Raw genomic sequence first — 24,471 nt, forward strand, 5'->3', positions numbered from 1 at the left:
TTCCATTTCTTTCATTTCATCTCTTTTTATGGTTTTAGGAGTGTTCCAAAAAGTCCCAACGCTGTCCTCTTATCCCGGTAACTTTGGTAAGGAAAATAGGCTAGAATCAATATGTTATATGCTTATGTTATCTTATGTTTTATGTTATTAAATGTATTATGATATGTATGTATGTATGTATGTAGGCTTGGGCATATGACCCATATGACTAACAAGACCCCGAAAGATTATGGGCATATGACCTACTTAGCTAGTAGGACCCCACTAATCTAATGGGCATATGACTTGTTTAGTCTATGGGACCCCAAGTAACAATGGTCATTATAGTATGTGTATGTTATAAGTATTATGTTAAGTCTTTATGTTTCTTATGAAATTATGTTTATGACTATGTGTTAGATTTTCCTTGCTGGGCATTAGGCTCATTCCTTTTTGTTTTATGTGCAGGAAAATAGCTTTAGAGGCGGTAAGGTTCGTGGACGCTTAGAGGTTGTGTATCGATGGTGAATGGAGTCAAGGAGCCGAGCGTTATTCGATTCGAGGATGTAGTTTTGTTTTATGTCTTTTTATATGTATTTTCTGCACTATCTATGTAACATCTTTTACTTTAAATTATGTTTTGTTTTTAAGACAATGGGATCCCATATCCTACTTATTTTATGAATGTAACTCTATTTCTACAAGTTTCCAATAAAGTATGGTATTTTCGCAAAAATGTAAGTTTTATGTATAGTTTCGTTAATGGTCCAAAAGTCTAGATTAGTGGGTCATTACACTGGTCAATCCTTGGTAACGGAAAAAAGTCTTTTGGGCAAGCATTGTTGAGATCTGAGTAGTCAATACAGGTTCGCCACGTCCCATTTGGCTTTGGGACCAACACCGGATTGGCTACCCAGTCCGGGTAAAAGGCATCCCTAATATATCGGTTTGCCTTTAACCTGTCAACCTCCTCCTTTAGTACTTTCTTTCTGTCTTCGTCCAGCTGTCTTCGCTTTTGTTGCTTCGGGGGGAAGCTTTTGTCTATGTTCAGTGCGTGGCTTGCTATATTCGAGCTTATCCCCACCATGTCTGAGTGCGACCACGCGAAGACATCCTGGTTTTTCTTTAGAAAGCAAATTAATTGCTATTTTGTTTCGTCTTGGAGGTGTTTTCCGACCTTCACCTTTTTCGAGGGATCGGCTTCTTCGAGCTCCTCTAAAGGTTCGAGGTCAACTTTCTCCTCAATCCTTGGATCAATCTCTTTGTCAATCTCTAAGACCGTTCCGTCTTTGTTTTGTATGATGACAAGTGCTTGTGCGCTCGTCTGTTTCTTTCCCCTCAAGGAGATGTTGTAGCATTCCCTCCCTGCTAATTGATCTCCTTTCAATGTTCCGACCCCGCTAGGGGTCGGGAACTTAAGGGCCAGATGCCTTACTAATGAAACTGCCCCCAGCCCGACCAGGGCGGGTCTCCCGAGCAGCACATTGTAGGCAGATGGTAAGTCTACTACCACGAACTCCATTGTCTTGGTTGCCGAGACTGGGTAGTCTCCCAAGGTCACGGGGAGCTCGATGGATCCCATGCAGGCGGTTCCTTCTCCTGAAAAGCTGTACAAAGTAGTTGCACATGCTTTCAGGTCGCGAAGGGAGAGTCCCATCTTCTCGAGGGTTGCTTTATAAAGAATGTTGACTGAGCTCCCATTATCTATGAGAACTCGGTGGACCCTTTTATTGGCCAGATGAAGAGTAATGACCAGCGGATCATGATGAGGAAACTGGACATGGGAGGCGTCTTCCTTGGTGAAGGTTATTGGTTGTGTCTCAATCCTCTGGCTTTTGGGGGCCCTAGGTTCAGGTTCGTAAGAAGACCCGTCCCCGGTCTTCAGCTCGTTAACATATCTCTTTTGGGCATTCCTGCCCACTCCTGCGAGATGAGGCCCTCCCGAGATGGTTATTACATCCTCTCCATCTATCGGCGGGGGCCTGTCTTCTTCCCGAGCTCGGGAATTGTTGTTTTGTGTCGTCGGAGGCGCGGCTACTCTCTGGCTCGCGATCGCCTGACTAGTACTCTAGTTTTTGACATATTACTGGAAGTAACCTCTCGAGATCAACCCTTCGATCTCGTCCTTCAGTTGTCGACATTCATCGGTCGTATACCCAGTGTCTCTGTGAAATCGGCAATACTTACTGGAGTCCCTCTTGGATTTTTGATTCATCATCGGGTCCGGACGCCTAAAGGGGACCTGGTTTTCATTAGCCAGGTATATGTTTTCCCGAGACTCATTGAGCTCGGTGTGTACTCTGTATACGGAGAAATATCTCTCCCCTTTCTTTTTCTTTCCTCCCTCGGCTTCGGGGTTACTTCCTTCGTTCTTTTTTCTCTTGGAGGGGTTCTCCGTGACAGGCTTTGGAGCTGTAGGGTCCGCCGAGATTGAGGCAAAGTTGACGTTTATCGTTGTAGTTTCGGGCTGGGAAGTCGCATTGAGCGTCGACCTCGCTTCCTCTACATTGACAAACCTCTGCGCTCGTCTGTTAAACTCAGTTATGGACCTTACTGGTTTTCTTTGCATGTCGTCCCAAAGGGCACTCCCCGGCATTACGCCAGCTCGGACAGCCATTAGGTGCCCACTGTCATCCACGTTCCGAGCTCGGGCGACTTCCAGATTAAACCTTGTTAAATAACTTTTTAGTGTTTCGCCCGGCTGCTGTCGAACGTTAGTTAAGGCTGATGCCTCTGTTCTGACCCCCATCATTGCTCTGAACTGCTTCTTGAAGTCTCTAGACAACTATTCCCAAGAAGTTATTGAGTGTCTCTTATATTTTTCGAACCAACTTTTGGCAGGTCCTGTCAATGATGCTGGAAACAACATGCATCTGAGCTCGTAACCTACGTTACTGGCTCTCATGATGGTGTTGAACGTCCTCAGATGACTACACGGGTCGGTCTTTCCTTCAAACGTCGGGACGTGAGGGATCCGAAACCCTTGAGGAAATGGGGTATTGGAAATATGGGGAGCAAACGATTCGAGCTCCTCGTCAGAGTCCTCATACCGACCATTTTCTCGTTCATTCTTCAAAAGCCTAAAGGCTTTTTCAAGCTGATCAATTCTTTCTTGGACCGGGTCCGCAAGAGGCACTGTCTGGAATTGATTGTCATTGATCGTGATTCCAGGCTCGCGTCTCCGCAAGGGATCTCTACGCCTATTCAAGCGGTCCCTCAGGTCCCGATTTGTTGGGTCACCATTACCTCGACTTTGGTTTAGATGCTCTCGCAGGTCGGGACGATTTCTGCGGTTTCCAGTATTCTTACGACCTCGGTCATGCTTGCTGACCGACCTAGTATCTCCATAATCATCACTGGTAAAACTCGTAGCATTATTATTTCGTGATGGATTCTTCCCATGTCGCCTCGTCTCCGCCGTGCGAGACCAAGATGTTTGGCTTTTTACAGATGGGGCGCCTCTCCGCTCCTGGAAAGCCTCCCCGTTTCCTTGTCTTCCCCCCGTATGCCTTTCGCCCTGATCTCGAACGTGTTGAGCATTCCTGCGGGGGGGCGAAGGATATCTTATGGGTGATGGAGGGAACCATATAGGTGACGGTGGCTGCCATCCATGTCGTGGCCTAGACGGTCTAGAATTTGCCCGAGATGGGTCGGTCGCATTTGGTGCACTCCCAGGTATCTGAGTCCGAGCCTCTGCAGGGGTTCGGTTATTCTCAGTTCCTGCAGGTACCTCCACAGGCGGGTTAGCCGGGGCCCGAGCCCGAGTACTCCTCTGGGGCCTAGGTGGAGCGGATGGCTCTGCTGGTGCCGGAGGTTGAGCTGGCCTCCTTGTGGCAGCATCTTTTCGTGGATGCCCACGGGGTCTACGGGGAGGAACGTGTACGTCCCTTGGAGGAGGGACTTGGTTTTCGCGCGGAGGCGGGGGCTGAGCCACCTGCGCCTCTGCGGCTATCCCTGCCAACTCCTCATTTCGTTTGTTGGCCTCTGCCAACTGCTGCTTCAATTGCCGGTTTTCAAGTTCCACAATGGGAACATACCGCTCAGGATTGTAATACATATCCTCATCCCTTGGTGGAGCAGGTGGTCCCCGGGAATCGGAAGATCCACTTCTTTCTTCAACATCTGAGTTTTCCATTGGCTGTTTCCCAGGACGTCTTGGGTAATTTTCTTCAGGTGTGCTCTGATTATTAGTGGCCATGACTTTTTCAGGGATGAATGCTTAAGGCTCTCAATGAAAGCACCAAACTGTTGATGCCGCTTTTCATCAACAGTGAAAGAAGAGCACATAAACAATAACTAGTTATGGCCAATTAAAATATAATAATACAAAACACGATTTTTACGTGGTTCAGCAGTTAAATCTGCCTAGTCCATGAGTCTTTGTTTTTACTCAAGATTATCTCTGAAAATTCTTAAGCATGAATTCTTCAGAGTTTTCTCTCAAGATCCAGAAATCCCGTCCTTTACAATGGTGCATGACCTCTCTATTTATAGAGAAGGTTGCAGAGTACTATCCCACATATTTTGGGTAGTTACTCTTTTTGTGTAAATAAATTAAATGGCTTTAAATGCCTGCAATCCGATATAAAAGGAAACGTCCCCTGAAGACCAGGGGGCGTATAACTAATTAAATAATATCCCACGATTTTAGGGGATTTACAGTAATAAATGAAGACTACGTCCCTTATGGACAACACTTGTAGATATTCAAGGTTATTATCGTATATCTCCAAGGTCTTATTCTTCCAGGTCTCTCATCAACGTTCGAGCTAACGACATCTCCCGAGGTCACATGGCTTTTGAGATCGTACGCGCGTTAGGCTCGGAACCCCTGACTTGAGTTCATTCCTGAGGATAGAGGCGTCTCGGGAGCTACCCTTCGAGATCGTGAATATTTCGAGGCCACCATATTCGAGGTCGTCTCAGTCTTGCAGGTTCGATATTTAGTCCTAGAGCATACTTCGAACTTTACGAGTTCATTCGCTGTGAATCCAGCTTTCGATGTCATATTTAACATGGCTCGAAATCTGGGTATAACATATACGATACTGTTTAATTTATTAAAAACATAATACACAAATATGACAACTGTATACTTTTACCATATCTACCAATTTAAAACAAAAAATAACAATTAAAAAATAAACAAATCTGTTTAAAGTACAATATATTCATTCAACATTAACAAAATAAACAATGTCCAAAAAATAAACATAAACTTAGTTGTATATTCATAAAAATAAATATAAACATAACTTTATATTCATAAAAAGGAAAAAAATTTAACATACAAAACAATCCAAAAAATTAAAAATGACATCATGAGCATAAACATAAAAATAAACAAAATTGCTACTAATAATAACCAATATATTAAATTTAAAATAAAAATATACTAGTGAGTTTATAAAAATAAACAAACAGTCACGTTAAACAGTATCAATGGCGAGTCTCCTCGGGTTCAGACTCAACTTCCATCTCTTCTTCCTTCTTCGGCGAGTTTATGGAAAGAGTATCACTGGCGCTCCTGGTTGAGACCATCAGTTTGGAAGATGAAGAATAGAAATGGGTTTGAGTATATGAGTTTTCAGTTGGGAATGGAGAGAATAAGAGGTTTGGGGTTTTGAATTTGAATTTGAATTTGGGAAAATGTGCAGTGTTTGGGGAAATGTATATAACAGGTGTTTTATGGCAGAGGTTCAAAAAAAATTTGAAATAAACCAAAAAGAGAAAATATTTAAAAATGGTAAGTTTTAACTACATACCCTAATATCACGCTTCTCAATTAATTAGGTAATATTTGTATAAGAAATAATAAAGACAATTTTAGTAAATAAAATGAAAAATTGGTTAAGATTTGTATATATAAATGAAAATATATTAATTGGTATGAATATAGTAATTAAAAATAACATTGTAATGAATTGTGTAAAAACTCCATTTAGATAATTTTTTATGTAATTTTAGAAATACGCCACTAAATCATTTAAGAGCTTTTTAAAAAAAAGTTAAAAAATAATATTTAAAAACATTAAGTATTAAAACAACTCTAAGTTTTGAAATTCATGTCAAAGTGGCCTTAAATATGAATATGGGGGATCCATTGTACAAATGTCACTTCTAGTTTTTGGGCTTCTTTCCCTAAAAATGTCATTTTTCAATTGGCTTTTAATTTTTCAAAAATACCAATTTCTCTTTCAAAGCTTGCATCTTTATTTCTTTTTAATTTCTTTTTTTATATTTGCCACAATGCATTATTATTTATGCAAAATAAACATAAATTCAAATCAAATCAAATATTTTCAATAATAAAATATATTACATTAATTTCATAAAAATATTGATTAAAACTTAATTATTTTAACACTTAAGAACATTAAATACACATTTTCAAGAACTAATCAAGCTATCAAATTGATTATGTAAAATCAAAGACAATCACATAATAAGTATTATTTCAAGAAAACATGATATACCTAAGCAACTCACTCAGTTGACTCAGCAAACCAATCACGAACCTAGTTCACCACATGAACCATATTCATTTTCAAAAATTTTAATTCCTGGGTATATATTTTTCATAACAATTAGTAAATAGTGAAATCAAAAGAGTGAATGTTATATATATATATATATTTATATATATATATGTAACAATTATGCACCATGGAACTAACGTTGGAAAGTCCTTTAGACATTTAAAATGTATGTGGAGGTCAATTTCATTACTTCTACACCATATAATACTCGTCCAAATTATCATTCAGACACAAGAATTTTCCAAGCCAAAATATAAGCTTAGAAAATTCATATAATTGATGATATGATCAAATCATATTGTTATGTCTCAATCGACAATGATAATACTTTTGTTTTACTTTAAAATTTTTTGAAAAATTCATAACTAATTAATATGGAATGAAAAGTCAAAGTCCAAAAAATAAATGTTGAAAGAGCCAAGTAATAGATGTATATATTATGCCATAAGAGTCGCCATTTGAAGCAAATACTTTGTTAGATCAACCTTATCATTTCTAGCATAAATTATTAAATTGTTAGCAAATTTAATCCTTATTAATTAAACTTGTAATAATTTTCTTCAATAAAACACATAAATAAAAAAAATTAAAAACTGACCAAATTCTTTCAGCAAAATATGGTTATCGAGAATAGTGATTACTAATTGAAGTGATCATAATATCAAAATATCAATGATAAGAAACCTTTTGAAAAAAATTCATGCTTTTTAATATACAAATTTATTTTAAAAAAACAGAAAACAAAGAGCTTGTCTATATATATGTCCTTGCAATGAAATTGAAAAGTAAAATTTTATGTCAAAATTCAAAAATCTTTTTAAACAAAGTGTTTAACCAACTGGAAAATCAGTTGTTGCAGCAAAAAGTAAAGAACATACTTCAAAGGTAATTTTATATTTTTTTTATAATCTATTATTCAATGTGACTGCCAAATTTTAATATGTTTACTCCAAATTTTATAAATAAATCAATACTTACTTAACAAGAACATGCACAAATTAAAATGATGACAACACTAAATTTCTCATTCGATTTCTATTAAATAAAAAAGTGCTAATTAGAGGGAAAAAAATCCATTCAAATAATTTTGATCAAGTAAACAGTGAGATCGATGGATAGAATAAAAGTAAATATCGCGAACTAAGAAAATTCAGCTAACAAAACTTCATACAGTCAAGTTTGGAAAGAAAAAAAAACTCTACATCAAAGTCTTTAATGCAAGTCACGTCTCAGACCATAATATTATATGTACAATCAATAGATGTGTTAAAAGTCTAGCATAAAATAAGATAGGATGAATCAAGATTTCCAAACCCCCAAAAAAAAAGTTTAACGATCAATTATTAAAATGGTTTTGTTATGTATACTTTTGTTTTACATGGAAGACTTGGAGATGTTTAATAATGAGGTCCATAGTGTCTTAATCATAGATAATAAGAAGACATGACGAATAAAATACCATATTAGTTTCCAATCTAATAAATACATTAAGGTGATCCATTCTTATTCAAGACTTTACACTTTTTATTTAAAAAAAAAAAAAAAGTAATTAAATCACCATAGATAGAATTGTAGAAAACAAACTAAATGTGTGGATTATTTCCATCCAATTAGTTTATTGTTGTTTAACGCCCAAACGTGACTTTCACTTAGCGGTAGTTGTAGTATAGATGGGCGGTCGATTCCACAAGAAGGTAAAGAAACAAAGAACAAATAAAACAGTTAGAAGGTAAGTAATGTGAAAGTAGTAAAAGGAATTATATTTTTGTTGTTTTGAAGAATTGAAATGAAAGGAAAATAAATGATAAAAGGGGTTTGGTGAGGCATCGAGGTTCCACAATATATTTTGGTCACCTATTTACTTTGATAATTTGCTAATGTATTTGAGTAATAAAATCTCTTAGTTGAAGTATATGCATATGTTATTGTTATGAGAAACCTAGAATTGACATAATACCATTGGCAATATGCAATAAAAGACTATTCACAAAATAACAAACTAATATCTAATGCTAATACTACTGTTATGAGAAATCTAGAAGTGACACTATACCATCTTGGCGATAATGCAGTAAAAGACTACACACAAAATAATAAAATTAATATAAATTATTTTAGTAAAACTACATAGAAAAAGCTTGACTGAATCTATATAAAATTAATAATAAATATTAATTGCATAAATAATGATAGAAATAATAAAACTCAAATATTTGAACATTAAAATACTTTTATAAAATCAAAATAAAAAGATTACAAAATATAAAGCTTCACTCATATCCTCATCAAAAGAAAACTCTAGCCTAAGTTAAAAGTCATTCTCACATTTTCCATTGAAAATGTGAGAAAACTATGCTTAGAGATAAAATGGAGAAGAGGAAATAGAGAGAAAAGATGGTAGGGAGAGAAGTGTGTAGAAAATGTGTGTTTTTCAAATGAAAACTACATCATATTTATAGGTGTAGAATACAAATAAACTATGGTGGAAATGACATGTGGCAAGCTACCATTGGTTGAGAGGGAAGCACGTGGATTGCTAATTTTTGTTGAAAAGAAGACACTTCTATTGGTTGAAAATGAAGCACACGGATTGTAAATATTTGTTGGAATGAGTTGTAATTAACATCTCTTATTGGTGGAGAATAAATTTCATGGATTGCTGACATGACATCTTCATGAATTGGATTGAGCTTTTTCAATTTGGGCTTGATTTCTTCAAAATGTCAACTTTCTTCATTTTCTTTTTGCTTTATTTTATTCAACCAAAATTGTATCATTTTCCTACAAAATAAAAACAAATTAAATCCAAATTAAATATTTTCATTTATAAAATATATCACATTAATTTCATGAAAATATTAATTAAAACTTAATTTATTTTGACAATTAAAATCAATAAATGTGTATTTTCGACCCTTAATCACAACCTCCAACTAGTTTATTGCTAGTCCCTAGCAATTCAAGCGGAATAAAATTATTGCCAAGATGAATTAGTGAACTAGATTATGCAAAATCATTTAACAAAATGTTTAGTGAGAATTTAGAAAATGTTATTTAAAACTATCAAAATTGTAATTCAAGAGATTTGTGTGTGTGCACCAACCCATATTGTTCTTTCCAAAAATTTACAACACAAACAATATTGAAAAATCACCAAAGAATAAAGTCTCAACTCCAAATCCTCACAAATGTATTGAAAATATTTTTATGAGAGATGGTTGACACTCTTCGAGTTGGAAATTTATCAATTAACGCTAAAAAATAGATGTTATCGTTTTAGGGCAAACAATGTTAACGAATATTGATCAAAAGATAGGCTAATCAATTAATTGGAATCTAAATGACATAAGAACCTTCGAGATTTTACAAAATAATATTAAGAGCCAAAATAAAGAACAAAAATAAAATACTCAATTTTTTTTATGAAATTAATTGAAAACAAATGTAGTAATGTTGATTTTGTTGTTTTTTTATTCGACATTTTTTTTCTTCAACAAAACTACAAAAGATGAAAATGAAAAATGTTGCTTTTGTTCTTTTTTTTCATTCATTTTTTTACATATTTTTTTTTCTATTTTTTAATAATTTTTTTATTTTATATATATATATTTGTCAAGAGACAACATAAGAATAAAGAAAAAAAATTACAAGAAATTAAAAAGAACTCATACAAAATAAATAAAGCCAAATAATTCCAACTCCTAATTAACTTCTTTCCTGCTCTATTTAATATGTTCAAATCAATGGAATGATTCAAGTTATTTACAATAAGAGTACTCTAGAGTTAGACGTATATAATTGTGGACTTAGACGTATAACAATATACATTTATGACTAAACAAAAAAGACTTTTAAGCTGTTGATTATTGCTCGAGTCTTCTTTGCAATCCACATCTCAAATTAATTGGTTCAGTAAAGACTTTTCAGCTGTGGATGTTTCCTCGAGTTTTCTATATTAATTGGTTCATATATATCATCAGTAAAGATTTTTATGTGGAATTTTCCTCGAGTCTTCTATATATGCTTATTTCTTTTTTATTTTATTTTATTTTTTTTCTGCTGAAAAGAACATGCACATACTGATAGGATGTCTTCTTCTTTTTCTTTTCTTTTTTTTTTTTAAAAAAGAAAAAAAAGAAAAATTGAATTTCACATATCTTTGGAATATTATATATTCTCACTAGTGTCACATAAATTCCTTATTCACACAAACAAAATTTCCAACTTGCTCATCTCTCTCTCTCTCTCTGTGGTACGTATCACAAAATATCCCCTTTTATTAATTCATTGTTTTCTTTTTCTCGTTATCTACAGTACGTCTTCTCAATATATATATATAGTTTATTTAAGTAGTATATTCCTGGGAAAAGTAGAATAATATATAAAATTTAATGGTATCATTCTATTAATTTCGACATGATGCAAATATTTTATATCTGGCATATCATATTGCCATAACTTTAATAGTGTAAGAATGAAAAAAAAAAACAATATTGCATGCATATCTCGACTGTTTAAAAAAAATATAAGACATCACCTTTTATTAGATAAATTTCTTACTGTTTTTACTTTTTAGATAGGAGACTACGTCAAAGTGATCATTAATAAAGAAGAAAGAAGAAAATGGTAGTGACTACTATGCTGAACTACTACTTGTTTGTTATCATAATATGGTTCTTAATGACAACATCGTCAACAGTACTAGCTGTATTTGTCAAACCTGGTTGTCCAGAAAAGTGCGGAAACATAAATATCCCATTCCCATTCGGAATTGGATCGTCCAATTGTTATTTTGACAAATGGTTCGAAATCTCCTGCCACAACTCTATGCCTTTCCTCAAACACATTCAACTACAGGTACTTAACATTTCGTTATATGATAATGACGACTATAGACCCCAATGGGTTCAGGTGAGAAGCCCCATCAGTTTCTTCAACTGTGCAAATAAGACAAGCAAAAAATCAGCAAATTTAACAGGAAGCCCCTTCTACTATTCTTATTACAATGACTTCGTTGCAGTAAGTTGTGGTCTTGTTGCCAAGTACGAAATAAGGAGAGGTATCAGGGTCCTCCAGGATGGGTGCACTAGCAGCAGTTCCACCTGCTCATCATCATCATCCAATAGTATTGATTTTAGTAATTGCGATGGTGTTAAATGTTGTCGTACTTGCGTCAACACTATCGGTGGATATCGTTGTAGTTATAAGCGCAAATTTATCTTTATAGGTATGTCTTTATTATATACAATGCATATTTATGTATGTATGCCTGGTTATCAATTCATTCATAAAATAATATTTATAATGCATGCACGGTTAATTAACTAATTCTATAAAAATAGCAAAAAATCATTACCAATAGTGGTACATCTAGGAATTCATTCCAACAAAAGTAAAAACAAATAATAATAATATTCGATATAATAATATATATTAGAACAAAATTTTGATATGAATGAAGATTAAATAAACAAAGCAATGGGTGTATGTGGGTCATCTCATAGAGTAAACTTGTTGATATGAATGAAGATTAAATAAACAAAAATACAAAGTAATGCGTGTAGAAAGTATCACATTGGGTATTATTATGCCACCAGCAAGTGTCCTGAAAAAATTGTCATATTTCTATACATGTTAAACAGGTGTAGGAGCTGGGTTTCCTCCTGGAGCATTAATTCTAGTTTTTGGCATGTGGAGATTACACAAATTCATAAAGAAAAGAAAAGCAGTTCAATAGAAGAAAGCATTTTTCAAAGGTCTTTTGTTGGAACAACAAATGCAAACAAGTGAAAACAATGTTGAACAAACCAAGTTGTTTGATTTAAAAGAGTTAGAGAAGGCAACTAATTATTTTAGTATGGATAGAATTCTTGGCCAAGGAGGTCAAGGAACTGTGTACAAAGGTATGTTGGAAGATGGAAAGATTGTTGCTATAAAGAAGTCTAAAATAATTGATGAAGCCAAACTTTCTCAATTCATTAATGAGGTTGTCATTCTTACGCAAATCAATCATAGAAATGTTGTTAAGTTATTGGGATGTTGTTTGGAGACAGATCTTCCACTTCTAGTTTATGAATTCATACCAAACGGGACACTTTCTGAGTTTATTCATCAGAGAAATATGGAGTTTCCTTTTACATGGAGCATGCGATTGCGAATTGCAACTGAAGTTGCAGGAGCTCTTTCATACTTACATTCAGGGGCTTCTTTTCCAATTTATCATCGAGATGTTAAGTCTACAAACATACTCCTAGATGAAAAATTGAGAGCAAAAGTTGCAGATTTTGGTACATCAAGAACTATTTCCTTAGAGCAAACTCACTTGACCACTTTAGGTTATGGCACATTTGGTTATCTAGATCCAGAATATTTTCAATTAAGCCAATTTACAGATAAGAGTGATGTTTATAGTTTTGGAGTGATTCTTGTCGAGCTCTTGACTGGACAAAAAGTAATATCTGCAACAAGGTCTGAAGAAGGAAAAAGTTTGGCGACATATTTCAAAATGACAATGAAGGAAAACAGTCTTTTTGACATTCTTCATGGTCAAGTTCTCAAAGATGCGCCAAAAAAAGAGATCATAGTTGTTGCTGATCTTGCACAGAGATGCTTACATTTGAGCGGAAGGAATCGACCTACCATGAAAGAAGTAGCAAAGGAGCTAGAGAGGATACAAGTCATTGATAATAAAGATTCAAAGGGTAGTCAACATGATTATGTAGAGTTAGCATATGCACAACCTGAAATTGCAGACTCTTGGACTAATTCCACATCGTCAATAGAGTTAACTTTTGATAGTGCTGCTACTAGCTTCTCGTTGCATCAAGAATTATCATTGTTGTAAGGGTGAACAAATATAGTAATATCCTTTTTGTACATAGTACTCTTCACTTATTTTTTTCTATCTTAAATTTGAGAGATCAATTATATATTGTGGTTTACTTTATTGGTTAATATTGTTAACTTTGGTTTCATCTGATTATATTAGCATTCAACGCTTGGTACATTTACTATGTAATATAATATAGTAGTATTTGTGTTTTTGTATGGTTTTGGCCTTTTTATTTTTCTAATTAGTTCTTTTTATACGAATTTTTATTGCCCACTATCTAATAAATATTATCTCCATAAATATTATTCTTACAAGTAGGTGAGAATGATGGTGAACATGCATATTCACACAAATATACCACCTTTCAATCTCTTCATCGATACTCGATCTCTTTTGGTACGAAACACAGCATCTCTTTATTCTTAATATATTTTTTCGTCTAAATATATAATTTATTTATTAAAAGAAAAAATTAATATGGAGTGGTTCTTGTTGAGCCCTTGATTAGATAAAAAGCAACATCTACAACAAGGGTTAAAGGAAGGAAGATGTTTGGCGACATATTTCACAATGACAATGGAGGAAAAAATTAGTCTCTTTGACATTCTTGATGATCAAGTTATCAAAAATGAACCAAAAGAAGAGATCTTAATTGTTGTTGACCTTGCACAGAGATGTTTACATTTGAGTTAAAGGAATCGACCTGCCATGAAAAAAGTAGCAATGGAACTTGAGATGATACAAATAATTGATAAAGATTCTAAGGATAGTCAACATAATTATGAAAAGCTAGAATATACACAACCTAAAATTGTGGACTACTTTTGGAATGTTTCAATCATCGAAAGACCAAATATTGTAGTCGTGTAAGAGCACTCCTAATGGAGAAGGTAAAATGTTTTATTCTTTATAATATAGAGAAAAAATTGTTAAATAGTCTTCCAATGAATGGTGTAAACTTATATTTTTTTTTATCTAAATGAATAGTATTTCTCTATATGTAGTGAAACACTATTCATCAAGCTATAAATATTTTATTATTTTTTATAAATGTTTGTATATATATATATATATGAGTGTGATACTATTATATATTTAATTATTTTATTTCTTAAAATGAATAAAATATTTAAAAAAATATATAATATTTAAATGATGTAGAGAAAAAATAGAGAAGCTGATGTATGATATAATGTAAAAAATTGAGATAAATTATAATAAAGTATGTTTTAGTGATGTATTTTGTAATATAGAGGAGAACATCCATTGTGAGTGCTCTAACACGTGCAAGAACGAACATACTAGACACCCAAGCAGCAAAGCCAAAGAACCATATCCCAACCATCTTCTAAGCATTAAGAGACTGCACGATGGAAACATTTCTCAAAGATGCATGGCACATCCTTGAATTGCATTATAAACTTGTTATTGATTTTAGAAATATAGGGTATTTGATAGGAATATCTCTTATTAGATGGTACTAAAATTATTATATTTCAATGTGTTACTAAATTAGTATATAAAAAAAGATTAATTTGTATATTATAGAAAATTTATTGACCAAAATAGTAAAGAATGTACCATTTGTTACTAATTTTTTTACAAATATAGGAACCGTATTAAATACGTATATTTCCTGTTTTTTTTTTTTTATATAATTTGGTTGATCAGTTATGATTACACTACAACAAAATAGATGTTTTATGACTTTAATTGGGAGACATTGGAAGTCTACAATGTCTCCCACTTAGTGAGACGTTGTTACTAGGGTCATTGTAGGTATATATCCCACGTCTCCCATTGGGAGACGTGCCTCACTTCCCACGTCTCCCACTGGGAGAGGTGGAAAGTCAAACGTTGACTTTCCACCTCTCCCATTGGGAGACGTGGGAAGTGACTCACCTCTCCCAATGGGAGACGTGGGAAGTCCCTAGGAGACATCCCACGTCTCCCATTGGGAGAGGTGAGTCACTTCCCACGTCTCCCAATGGGAGAGGTGGAAAGTCAACATTTGACTTTCCACCTCTCCCATTGGGAGACGTGGGAAGTCTCCCACCTCTCCCAATGGGAGACATTGAAAGTCTCCCACATTTAAAAAAAATAAATTAAATAAATTTATAATTAATATTATTTTAATTTGATTTAATAATTAATTAAATTGAAATAATATTAATTTAAATTGAAATAATATTAATTTAAATTGAAATTATTTTAATTTAAATTGAAATTATTTTAATCTAAATTGAAATTAATTTAATAATTAATTAAATTGAAATAATATTAATTTAAATTGAAATTATTTTAATCTAAATTTAAATTAATTAAATTGAAATAATATTAATCTAAATTGAAATAAAAAAATATATTTGTTAGATATATACAAGAAATACAATATTTGTTAGAAATATTCAAAATGAACAAATATTGCATTGTGTATGAAGAAAGAGTTAAAAAATTAAAAAAAAACCTATCAACGAGGTCGGTAACTTTGGATTATCGGCAACATATATGTCGCCCATTCTTGTCGCAACTCATCAATTTGTGCCTCTGTATATGATGTGCTTGTTAGCTGCAAGAAATATAAAGTAAAATATATTAATTAATTATTTGATTACATTTATAGTTTCAAAAATAATTTGTAAATTTTAATTAATAATACCGTTCTCAAGTAATGCCTGGGACTTGCATGTTCAATCAAGTAATGCCCGTTCTCAACTAATCGTTTATTATCCTAAATAATATCGGGCAGCATTTCCCCTATAATAGTGACCTAACCATCTGCATGTGAATAACAAAACAAACAATTCAAACAACATACAATAAGTTTCTTCCTTATAGAATGCCTATATAAAATTAATTGTTTATTATCCTAGATAAAATCGGGCAGCATTTCCCCTATAATAGTGACCTAACCATCTACATGTGAATAGCAAAACAAACAATTCAAACAACATACAATAAGTTTCTTCCTTATAGCTCCGCAGCACACAGTCAAATTTCTCAGAACCTACTTCACTAATACACACAAGTTCTCAACCTTCCGTTATCACCGCAGCACACAATTTTAATCTCAGAACCTACTTCACTATGGATGAATATTTAAGATATTCAAACTCTTCTAACATTTGTTTAATAATATTAAAAGTAGAAGTAAGAGAATATATATTTACCTCTTGCAATTAATAATTCAAAAGCTAGCAAAATTACTTCAAGTAGTAATCGAATTCGCTATTAAATCCACAAACCAATATAAATAAATTAATAAATAATAAATAAAATATCACTAAATATCTAGCAATATATAACTTATTATTATAATTTTAGAAACTTAATTACCTCAAATGTGTGATTGATAGATATAGAAGTTTTGATGCAAAGTACTCTCTAAAATCTCACCACCAAAATCACAACCTACGAAATTAAATTAATTAATATGTTAAACATTACTAAACAAATATCACTAAATTCCTAATAAGTAATTGATTGGTAAACAAATAAAAAAAAACTCCAATGAGCCACTAATTATAACCTAAACAAAAAATCAATAAAAAATTTCATAACCTAAAATCTCAATAATCAACAAAAACATAAATTTTTGCATATATTTATATTTTTAAAATTATTTAATAAATTTATTTTAACATAATAACTATATATATAACAAAATAGTTAGAATTTAAAAAAAAAAGTTTAAATATACATACAAAAATATATCTAAATTTCGAAATAAATAATGATAAAAATTTTAAAAAATCATGAACATATATATTATAATGAAATATATACAATGTGATAGGTTAAATTAAAAAAAAACTATGAAATCTTAAATCTATAAAAAAACCTCCATGGAAAAACAAATAAATCTAACAATGTATAGAAAAAAATGCATAAAAATGTAAAATTAACACAAAATCATGTATATTACTCATCCTAATGCTAAACCTATGATTTTTTTATCAAAATAATTAACTAAAATTCATAAAAATTAAAAAAAAAACTAACCTTGAAAACCCTAAAATCGCAACCCCTTTCGTGCTCTCTGTTTGGTGTGCTCTCTCTGTTTGGTGTTATGAGGAAGAAGAAGACCCAAAATTCATTAAATGGCTAGGGGGACATCCAACGTCTCCCACTGGGAGACGTGGGACACGTGGCACGTCTCCCACTGGGAGACATTGAATGTATAGAGGGGTACATCCAACGTCTCCCATTGGGAGACGTGCCACGTGTCCCACGTCTCCCAGTGGGAGACGTTGGATGTACCCCTCTATACATTCAATGTCTCCCAGTGGGAGACGTGCCACGTGTCCCACGTCTCCCAGTGGGAGACGTTGGATGTACCCCTCTATACATTCAATGTCTCCCAGTGGGAGACGTGCCACGTGTCCCACGTCTCCCAGTGGGAGACATTAGATGTCCCCCTGGCCACTTCTCAACCTATTTCCAACGTCTTCCACCATTTTTAATGTCTTCCAATTGTAGTCATTAATAAAAACTTTCAATGTCTTACACCATTAGACATTTAAAACCCCTGATAAGTTTTAATGTCTTACACCAATGGTGTAAGACATTGTAGGGAGTCATTGTATGTCAAATTTGTTGTAGTGTTATAGAAACTAAACATGATCACATACATGGTCCTTTCAGATGATGAATCGGCACACAATAGTTTGGTATTTAAATGTCAGTAAAAATGAAAGTTTTAGTATTTTAGCAGTAAATTTCTTAATCAAATATTTGTGTAGTGGGTCGTCAACAATTTTCATCTCAACTTTTCTTCAATCTAATTAAATTGAAGAAAATCCTCAAGCTGTCTCTGCCAATGATACAAACTATATGTTCTGCTTCTGCATGCACTTCTCATTTTGGTGCACATTTTATTAACAATTAGATAATTTATTACAACACAAATTTAAACAATATAACATGCATTATTGACTACTGAAGAAAAAGATAGTATTAAAATATATTGTAATACTTTATCTAGTCTTGTGCTATTCTTTATCACCACTCTCTCACAACCTCATTTCAATATACAAATATCTTATCTGATCAATCAATGTTCTCTGATACGTCTTCTTCCATCAAACTTTTTCTAGCTGATCTCCATGAACGAAAATGTGGCAAGTTTCTTTAACCACAAAAGCCCTTGTAACATGAAGCACCATCCAGGAAGGAAAATTGTCCTTGTATTATTTCATCAATTTATAACGTTTCAAGTTCCACAATGAGGAATTGAATAAATCACATTAGCTAAACAAGAAGAAGAAGAAAAACAAAGGGTATATATGAAACAAATTTTTCTTATGATGTATTGAGTTATATAACCTTCTTCACCGAACAGTTTAACTATATAACCCTCTCTTATGATTCAAATATGTATTTTTTTTTTATTAATTTTTTTTTTACAATTTTAGTAATAAAATTACTAATATATCCCTACTCTAAAACTTAATATTAATATTAGACTTAACATTACAATAAAGAGAGCATCTCACAAGACACTTGCTTTCATACAACTCAATAGATTCTCTGGTCATCTCATTCTCTCTATCTGAGCTAACTCAAGTGTTCTCCATTTGAGCTAGCTTAGTATTTTTTAAGAGTCCAAGCTTGTTTAGCCATTTGATCACACTATTTATCTTCTTCAATTTTTTTTCTTCAAACAAAGATATGTAATTTTAAATCTTAAATAAGAACAAATTGCAACTTGTTTCTATGAGTGGATTAAAAAAACTTGATAGACAACTACTTTGATTTTTGTTCTTGCTAGAGTTTTGCTATTAGTGGGTAAATTTGTTTTTTTCTTTATATATTCTTGATGATATTAAAAAATGCAAATCATATGTTTGTGAAAATGCATCAATGAACTAACTTTATTAAAATAGATTGAGATTTTTAACTCATATACAATATGTGATGTTGCTTATGGTTTGATATTTGAAATGAATATTTACATTGTTTGTACTACTTCATTATCTTTTTTTGTTAAAAAAATATATTGGATATGTGATGAAGGGTGTACATATTAGCTTAGTTTTATAATTGATATGTTAACAATCTTGTTTTTATTGAAGATTACAGTTATGGTGCATAATCACTTCAAGTCAATTTCCTTAGACTCATATATTCAAATAGATCTTATTATAGTGTTTGGGTAATGATATTTTTATGTAAATTTGCTTTCTATTAGCGTTTTTAGGTGGATCGACTGTCAAATTACCCAAGCTCAACTCTTATACACTCTATTTCTTGGATTCCATGGCACGGACAAAAGTACCAAGCATTAGAGATTCACAACAACCGATTCAACGACGGTTGATTATTCACGAATCTAGTCTGGAGTCGTGCTCGAAATCGTCGGATTCTAGTGTGCCACCAACACCTCCAGCAAACACAACAATGACTCAATCTAATAATGAGGTAAATGAAGTTAAATACATTTTTTCTATTCTTGTACTTTTTTATTAGATAATATATTTAATTGAAATCAATTGGCTATAAATTTAGAGCACTATAGGCATGATTTGAAAAATATTGGTCTAAAATGTAGAACTCAACCAAAACAAGTAGAGCTCAAGGGTTATGGTTGAAATTTTAAAAAATGCTATGAACTTTCAATTTAGAGCTCGACTAGCTTGAGTCGAGATTTGCAAAGTCTAATTGATAGAATAGAGCTCGACCATATATAGTTGAGATTTCCAAAGTCTAATTGATAGCATAGAGCTCGATCGGTGAGTAGAGCTCGACCATATATTGTTGAGATTTCCAAAGTCTAATTAAAATTATAGCATAGAGCTCGACTGATGTGAGTAGAGCTCAACCAATGAGAGTAGAGCTCGACCGATGAAAGTGGAGCTCAACCATACAAAGTGGATATTTTCAAAGTCTAATTGAAATTGTAGAATGGAGCTCAACTAGTGTGAGTCAATAAATACCATAAATAGTCGAGAGTTCCAAAACATAATTGAAATTGTACCATAGAGCTCAACTAGTGTGAGTAAAGCTCTACTGATGTGAGTAGAGCTCAACCATACATAGTAGAGATTTCCAAAGTCTAATTCGTTGTAGAAAAGAGCTCAACTGGTATGAGTAGAGCTCGACTGGTGTGAGTAGAGCTCGACCATACATAGTCGAGATTTCAAGGCTTAAGTAGAGCTCTACCAAACATGGTTGAGATTCCAAAATTTTAATGAAATTTTCATAGGTTTTCTCAACTAGAGTGGGTAGAGCTCGTCTAACATGTGTTTTACTCTATTGAGTAAAATTTTATCTTTCCCTTGTATTTAATTACTAGGTACATAATGAAGAAGAGTCAGTGACATGTTCTAAGAAACAATCAGAATCACATGTTGATGAACAATCAAATTCTTCCTCTGTGCCACGACAGAATACACTTCCAGTAAGTTTTATTTTGTAATATATTTAATTTTTTATGTTATTTATTATTGAGAAATATGATATTTAATTTATTGCAGATCGAAAAGATTCCTCGATTGAAGCCTATATTAGAGGAGAATGAACACTTTGAGTGCAAGATAGGTGTAAAAAGTAAAGTAGATGATGTCACAAAACTTATCAATGATGTACTAAAGAATGACCCGACCAACTTAAAATTGTTCAAGGAATCTACACTCGGCCACTTTCTTGAACTTAAGAACTATGAACATTCAAATCAAGTGATGTGGTTATTACTCATTCAAGAAGCCGACTATGATAGAGAATCAGAGATGTGGTTTGTTGTTAATGAGGTACCGATCTGATTCTCATTGATGGAGAATGCATTAATATCTGGGCTAAAATGCTCAGAATATCCAAAAGGTTGGAAAAGTCAAGCTAAGTCAAACACATTTAGAGACAGACACTTTCGTGGGAAAACAATAGTTAGCATTGACGATGTGAAGGCCAAATTTACACAAATGTCCAACCCAAACCAAAATAAAAAAAGGTCAAAGGAATGTAAATGTATAGCGAAGCTCTACTCATATCAGTTGAGTCATATTGTAAAGGTTCTACCAAACTCAACCATGTATAGTTGAGCTCTACTCATGTCAGTCGAGCCATACAGTAAAGGCTCTCAAAACTCAACCATGTATAGTCGAGTTCTACTCTTATTAGTTGAGCCATACTGTAAAGGTTCTACCAAACTCAACCATGTATAGTTGAGCTCTACTCATGTCAATCAAGCCATATAATAAAGGCTCTCAAAACTCAATCATGTATAGTCACATTGTCACATTGATTAAGATTCAATTATTCTTATCAAACACATTGTCACGTCTCCTATCTACTATATATAAATTATCTCATTTAATTAATACAATAATGTTCATGCCAATATTTTACTAATAAATAAAATTGTCAATATAATTAATAAATTAATTGTACAAAAAATATTTGTACTTTCATAATTTTTCTAGACTAAATTGTCACATTTGTTAAGATTAAGTTATTCTTATCAAATACATTGTCACGTCTCCTATCTACTTTCTACTATACATAAATTATCACATTTAATGAATACAATAATGTTCATGCCAATATTTTACTAATAAATAAAATTGTCAATATACTTAATATATTAATTGTACAAAAATATTTGTATTTTCATAATTTTCCTAGACAAAATTGTCACATTTATAAATAAAATTGTCAATATACCTAATATATTAATTGTACAAAAATATTTGTATTTTCATAATTTTCCTAAACAAAATTGTCACATTTATTAAGATTCAATTATTTTTATCAAACATATTGTCACGTCTCTTATCTACTATACATAAATTATCGCATTTAATTAATACAATAATGTTCATGCCAATATTTTACTAATAAATAAAATTGTCAATATAATTAATAAATTAATTGTACAAAAAATATTTGTATTTTCATAATTTTCCTAGACTAAATTGTCACATTTGTTAAGATTCAGTTATTCTTATCAAACACATTGTCACATCTCCTATCTACTATACATAAATTATCGCATTTAATTAATACAATAATGTTCATGCCAATATTTTACTAATAAATAAAATTGTCAATATACTTAATATATTAATTGTACAAAAATATTTGTATTTTCATAATTTTCCTAGACAAAATTGTCACATTTATTAAGATTCAATTATTCTTATCAAACACATTGTCACGTCTCCTATCTACTATACATAAATTATCGCATTTAATGAATACAATAATATTCATGCTAATATTTGACTAATAAATAAAATTATCAATATACTTAATATATTAATTGTACAAAAATATTTGTATTTTCATAATTTTCCTAGACAAAATTGTCACATTTATTAAGATTCAATTATTCTTATCAAGCACATTGTCACATCTCCTATCTACTATACATAAATTATCACATTTAATGAATACAACAATGTTCATTCAAATATTTTACTAATAAATAAAATTGTGAATATAATTAATAAATTAATTGTACAAAAATATTTGTATTTTCATAATTTTCCTAGACAAAATTATCGTATTTATTATGATTTAATTATTCTTAAAAAACACATTGTCACAAGCTCGATCACCCATAGTTGAGCTATACTCATGTCAGTTGAGCTCTAAGATGAAATTATCATTAGTTTTCCAAATCTCGATCGTTAACAGTTGAGCTCTACTCACATCAGTTGAGCTTTATGCTAAAATATTTATCAATCTTTGCAAAGCTCAACCATCCATGGTCAAGCTCTACTCATGTCAGTTGACCTCTATGATGAAATTATCATTTTTCTTCCAAATCTCGACCGTTGACAGTTGAGCTCTACTCACATCAGTAGAGCTCTATGCTGAAATATTTATCAATCTTTGCAAAGCTCAACCATCCATGGTCGAGCTTTACTCATGTCAAACGAGTTCTATAATGGAATATTTATCAATCTTTTGGCTTCAGTGTCTCTTTTCCAACTGGTAACTTTTGCTGCACACACTGACCAATTGCATGACTTCTCAATACATTTTGTCACATATAATGACTTGGTAGATTTATTAATTTCCATCTCAAAGCAAGCCTTTATTACAATATCATTCAACTTAGTTTTTACCTCGTCCTTGTTCTTGAATTCTTGACCAATTGCCAAATCTGATCCATCTGGGAAACTAAATGGGTCTTCACTAGTGACTTGATTTTGTTAGTCGTGGTGGTCTGATGGATCATAGTAGTTGAGTGGGTCAATGTCATCTGGAGTTGGAGATGATGATGTTGTCCTTTTGTTAAGAAGGTCCATATGTTCATAACCTATATTAACACAACTTTCGCCTGGTGCAGAAGCAGCATCACAAATATTATTTTTAATGTAGAATTCACGGTCGAAGTAATCATCTATTAAACTTTCTTCATTTTCTTTTATTCCACGTTCAACTTCCCTATCACAATATCTTCTCTCTTATGATGCTAAAACTGTCGTCAAAATTGTTGTTAAGGTGGAATAGATCCTTCAACAATTGTACACTTATGATGCAAATATTTAGTTCTAACATTCAAATGTAGAAAGATTCAAAATTTAAAATACTAATGTCGATTAAGTCCAGTTGAGCTCAACTACTATTTTAACCATAAATAATTGAGCAACAATTGAGCTCAACCATGCACCCTTGTTTGGTTGAGCTCAACTGTACATAGTCGAACTAGTATCTCACCCATGTTTGGTCGAGCTCTACTGTAACTATCATCTCAACTGAACCCAATTAGGCTCAACTGTGCATAGTCTATAACCATTTTCTGGTTTTTGAGTTGAAAATGTCAATTTTTCGAAGTGAAACTCACAAAGAAAATAATACACAGATCTCAACTGTGTACTGTTGAGCTCGACTGTGCACAGTGGAGCTCTCAACTGTGCACAGTCGAGCTCAACTGTGCACGGTCGAGATCTACGTATCATATTCTTCGTGAGTGCTCTCAACTGTGCACAGTCGAGCTCAACTGTACACAGTCGAGATCTGCGTATCATCTTCTTCATGAGTTTTACTTCGAAAATCGTCATTTTCAACTCAAAAACCAAAAAATGGTTATAATATGGCTCACAATATGCTTATATATATTTTTATCACATTTACATGAAAAAACAAACATCTAAGCCAATAAAATACAACTTTCTT

The 24,471-nt window shown here is 32.6% G+C and overlaps 2 protein-coding genes and 1 long non-coding RNA gene across 4 annotated transcripts; 2 read left to right on the forward strand and 1 right to left on the reverse strand.

Moving 5' to 3' along the window:
* The first annotated feature begins 10,742 nt into the window (after positions 1–10,742).
* Positions 10,743–13,501, forward strand: LOC133783527 (wall-associated receptor kinase-like 1). Of its 2 annotated transcripts, XM_062223183.1 has the most exons (3): positions 10,743–11,375; positions 11,539–11,745; positions 12,161–13,501. In XM_062223183.1, exon 3 carries the CDS (start codon positions 12,295–12,297, stop codon positions 13,360–13,362), a length of 1,068 nt encoding a protein of 355 aa, XP_062079167.1. In that variant the 5' UTR covers positions 10,743–11,375; positions 11,539–11,745; positions 12,161–12,294; the 3' UTR covers positions 13,363–13,501. The 2 variants fall into 2 exon arrangements, with proteins under 2 accessions (XP_062079167.1, XP_062079166.1); XM_062223182.1 differs by having other exon boundaries at positions 10,743–11,745.
* A 2,219-nt stretch (positions 13,502–15,720) lies between these two features.
* LOC133783531 (uncharacterized) lies at positions 15,721–17,448 on the reverse strand. Its single transcript, XR_009870906.1, has 4 exons — positions 17,353–17,448; positions 16,687–16,761; positions 16,010–16,128; positions 15,721–15,919 (listed from the first exon to the last, which is right to left on the reverse strand). It is a non-coding gene; the product is annotated as an uncharacterized LOC133783531 (long non-coding RNA).
* Positions 17,449–19,608: 2,160 nt separating this feature from the next.
* LOC133786171 (uncharacterized) lies at positions 19,609–21,110 on the forward strand. The gene is made up of 3 exons (XM_062225380.1): positions 19,609–19,770; positions 20,645–20,749; positions 20,826–21,110. The coding sequence occupies exons 1-3, from the start codon at positions 19,609–19,611 to the stop codon at positions 21,108–21,110; spliced, it is 552 nt and encodes a 183-aa protein (XP_062081364.1).
* Positions 21,111–24,471: the final 3,361 nt, after the last annotated feature.

Source organism: Humulus lupulus, chromosome 6 (assembly GCF_963169125.1).
Source record: "Humulus lupulus chromosome 6, drHumLupu1.1, whole genome shotgun sequence".
NCBI lineage: Eukaryota > Viridiplantae > Streptophyta > Magnoliopsida > Rosales > Cannabaceae > Humulus > Humulus lupulus.

Excerpts from the sequence above, each read along its gene's own strand:
- LOC133783527 (XM_062223182.1), top strand. The coding sequence starts at position 12,295 with ATGCAAACAAGTGAAAACAATGTTGAACAAACCAAGTTGTTTGATTTA.
- LOC133786171 (XM_062225380.1), top strand. The coding sequence starts at position 19,609 with ATGGCACGGACAAAAGTACCAAGCATTAGAGATTCACAACAACCGATT. Across the intron at positions 19,771-20,644 it reads TGACTCAATCTAATAATGAG|GTACATAATGAAGAAGAGTC; the intron begins GTAAATGAAGTT and ends TTTAATTACTAG. Across the intron at positions 20,750-20,825 it reads CACGACAGAATACACTTCCA|ATCGAAAAGATTCCTCGATT; the intron begins GTAAGTTTTATT and ends AATTTATTGCAG.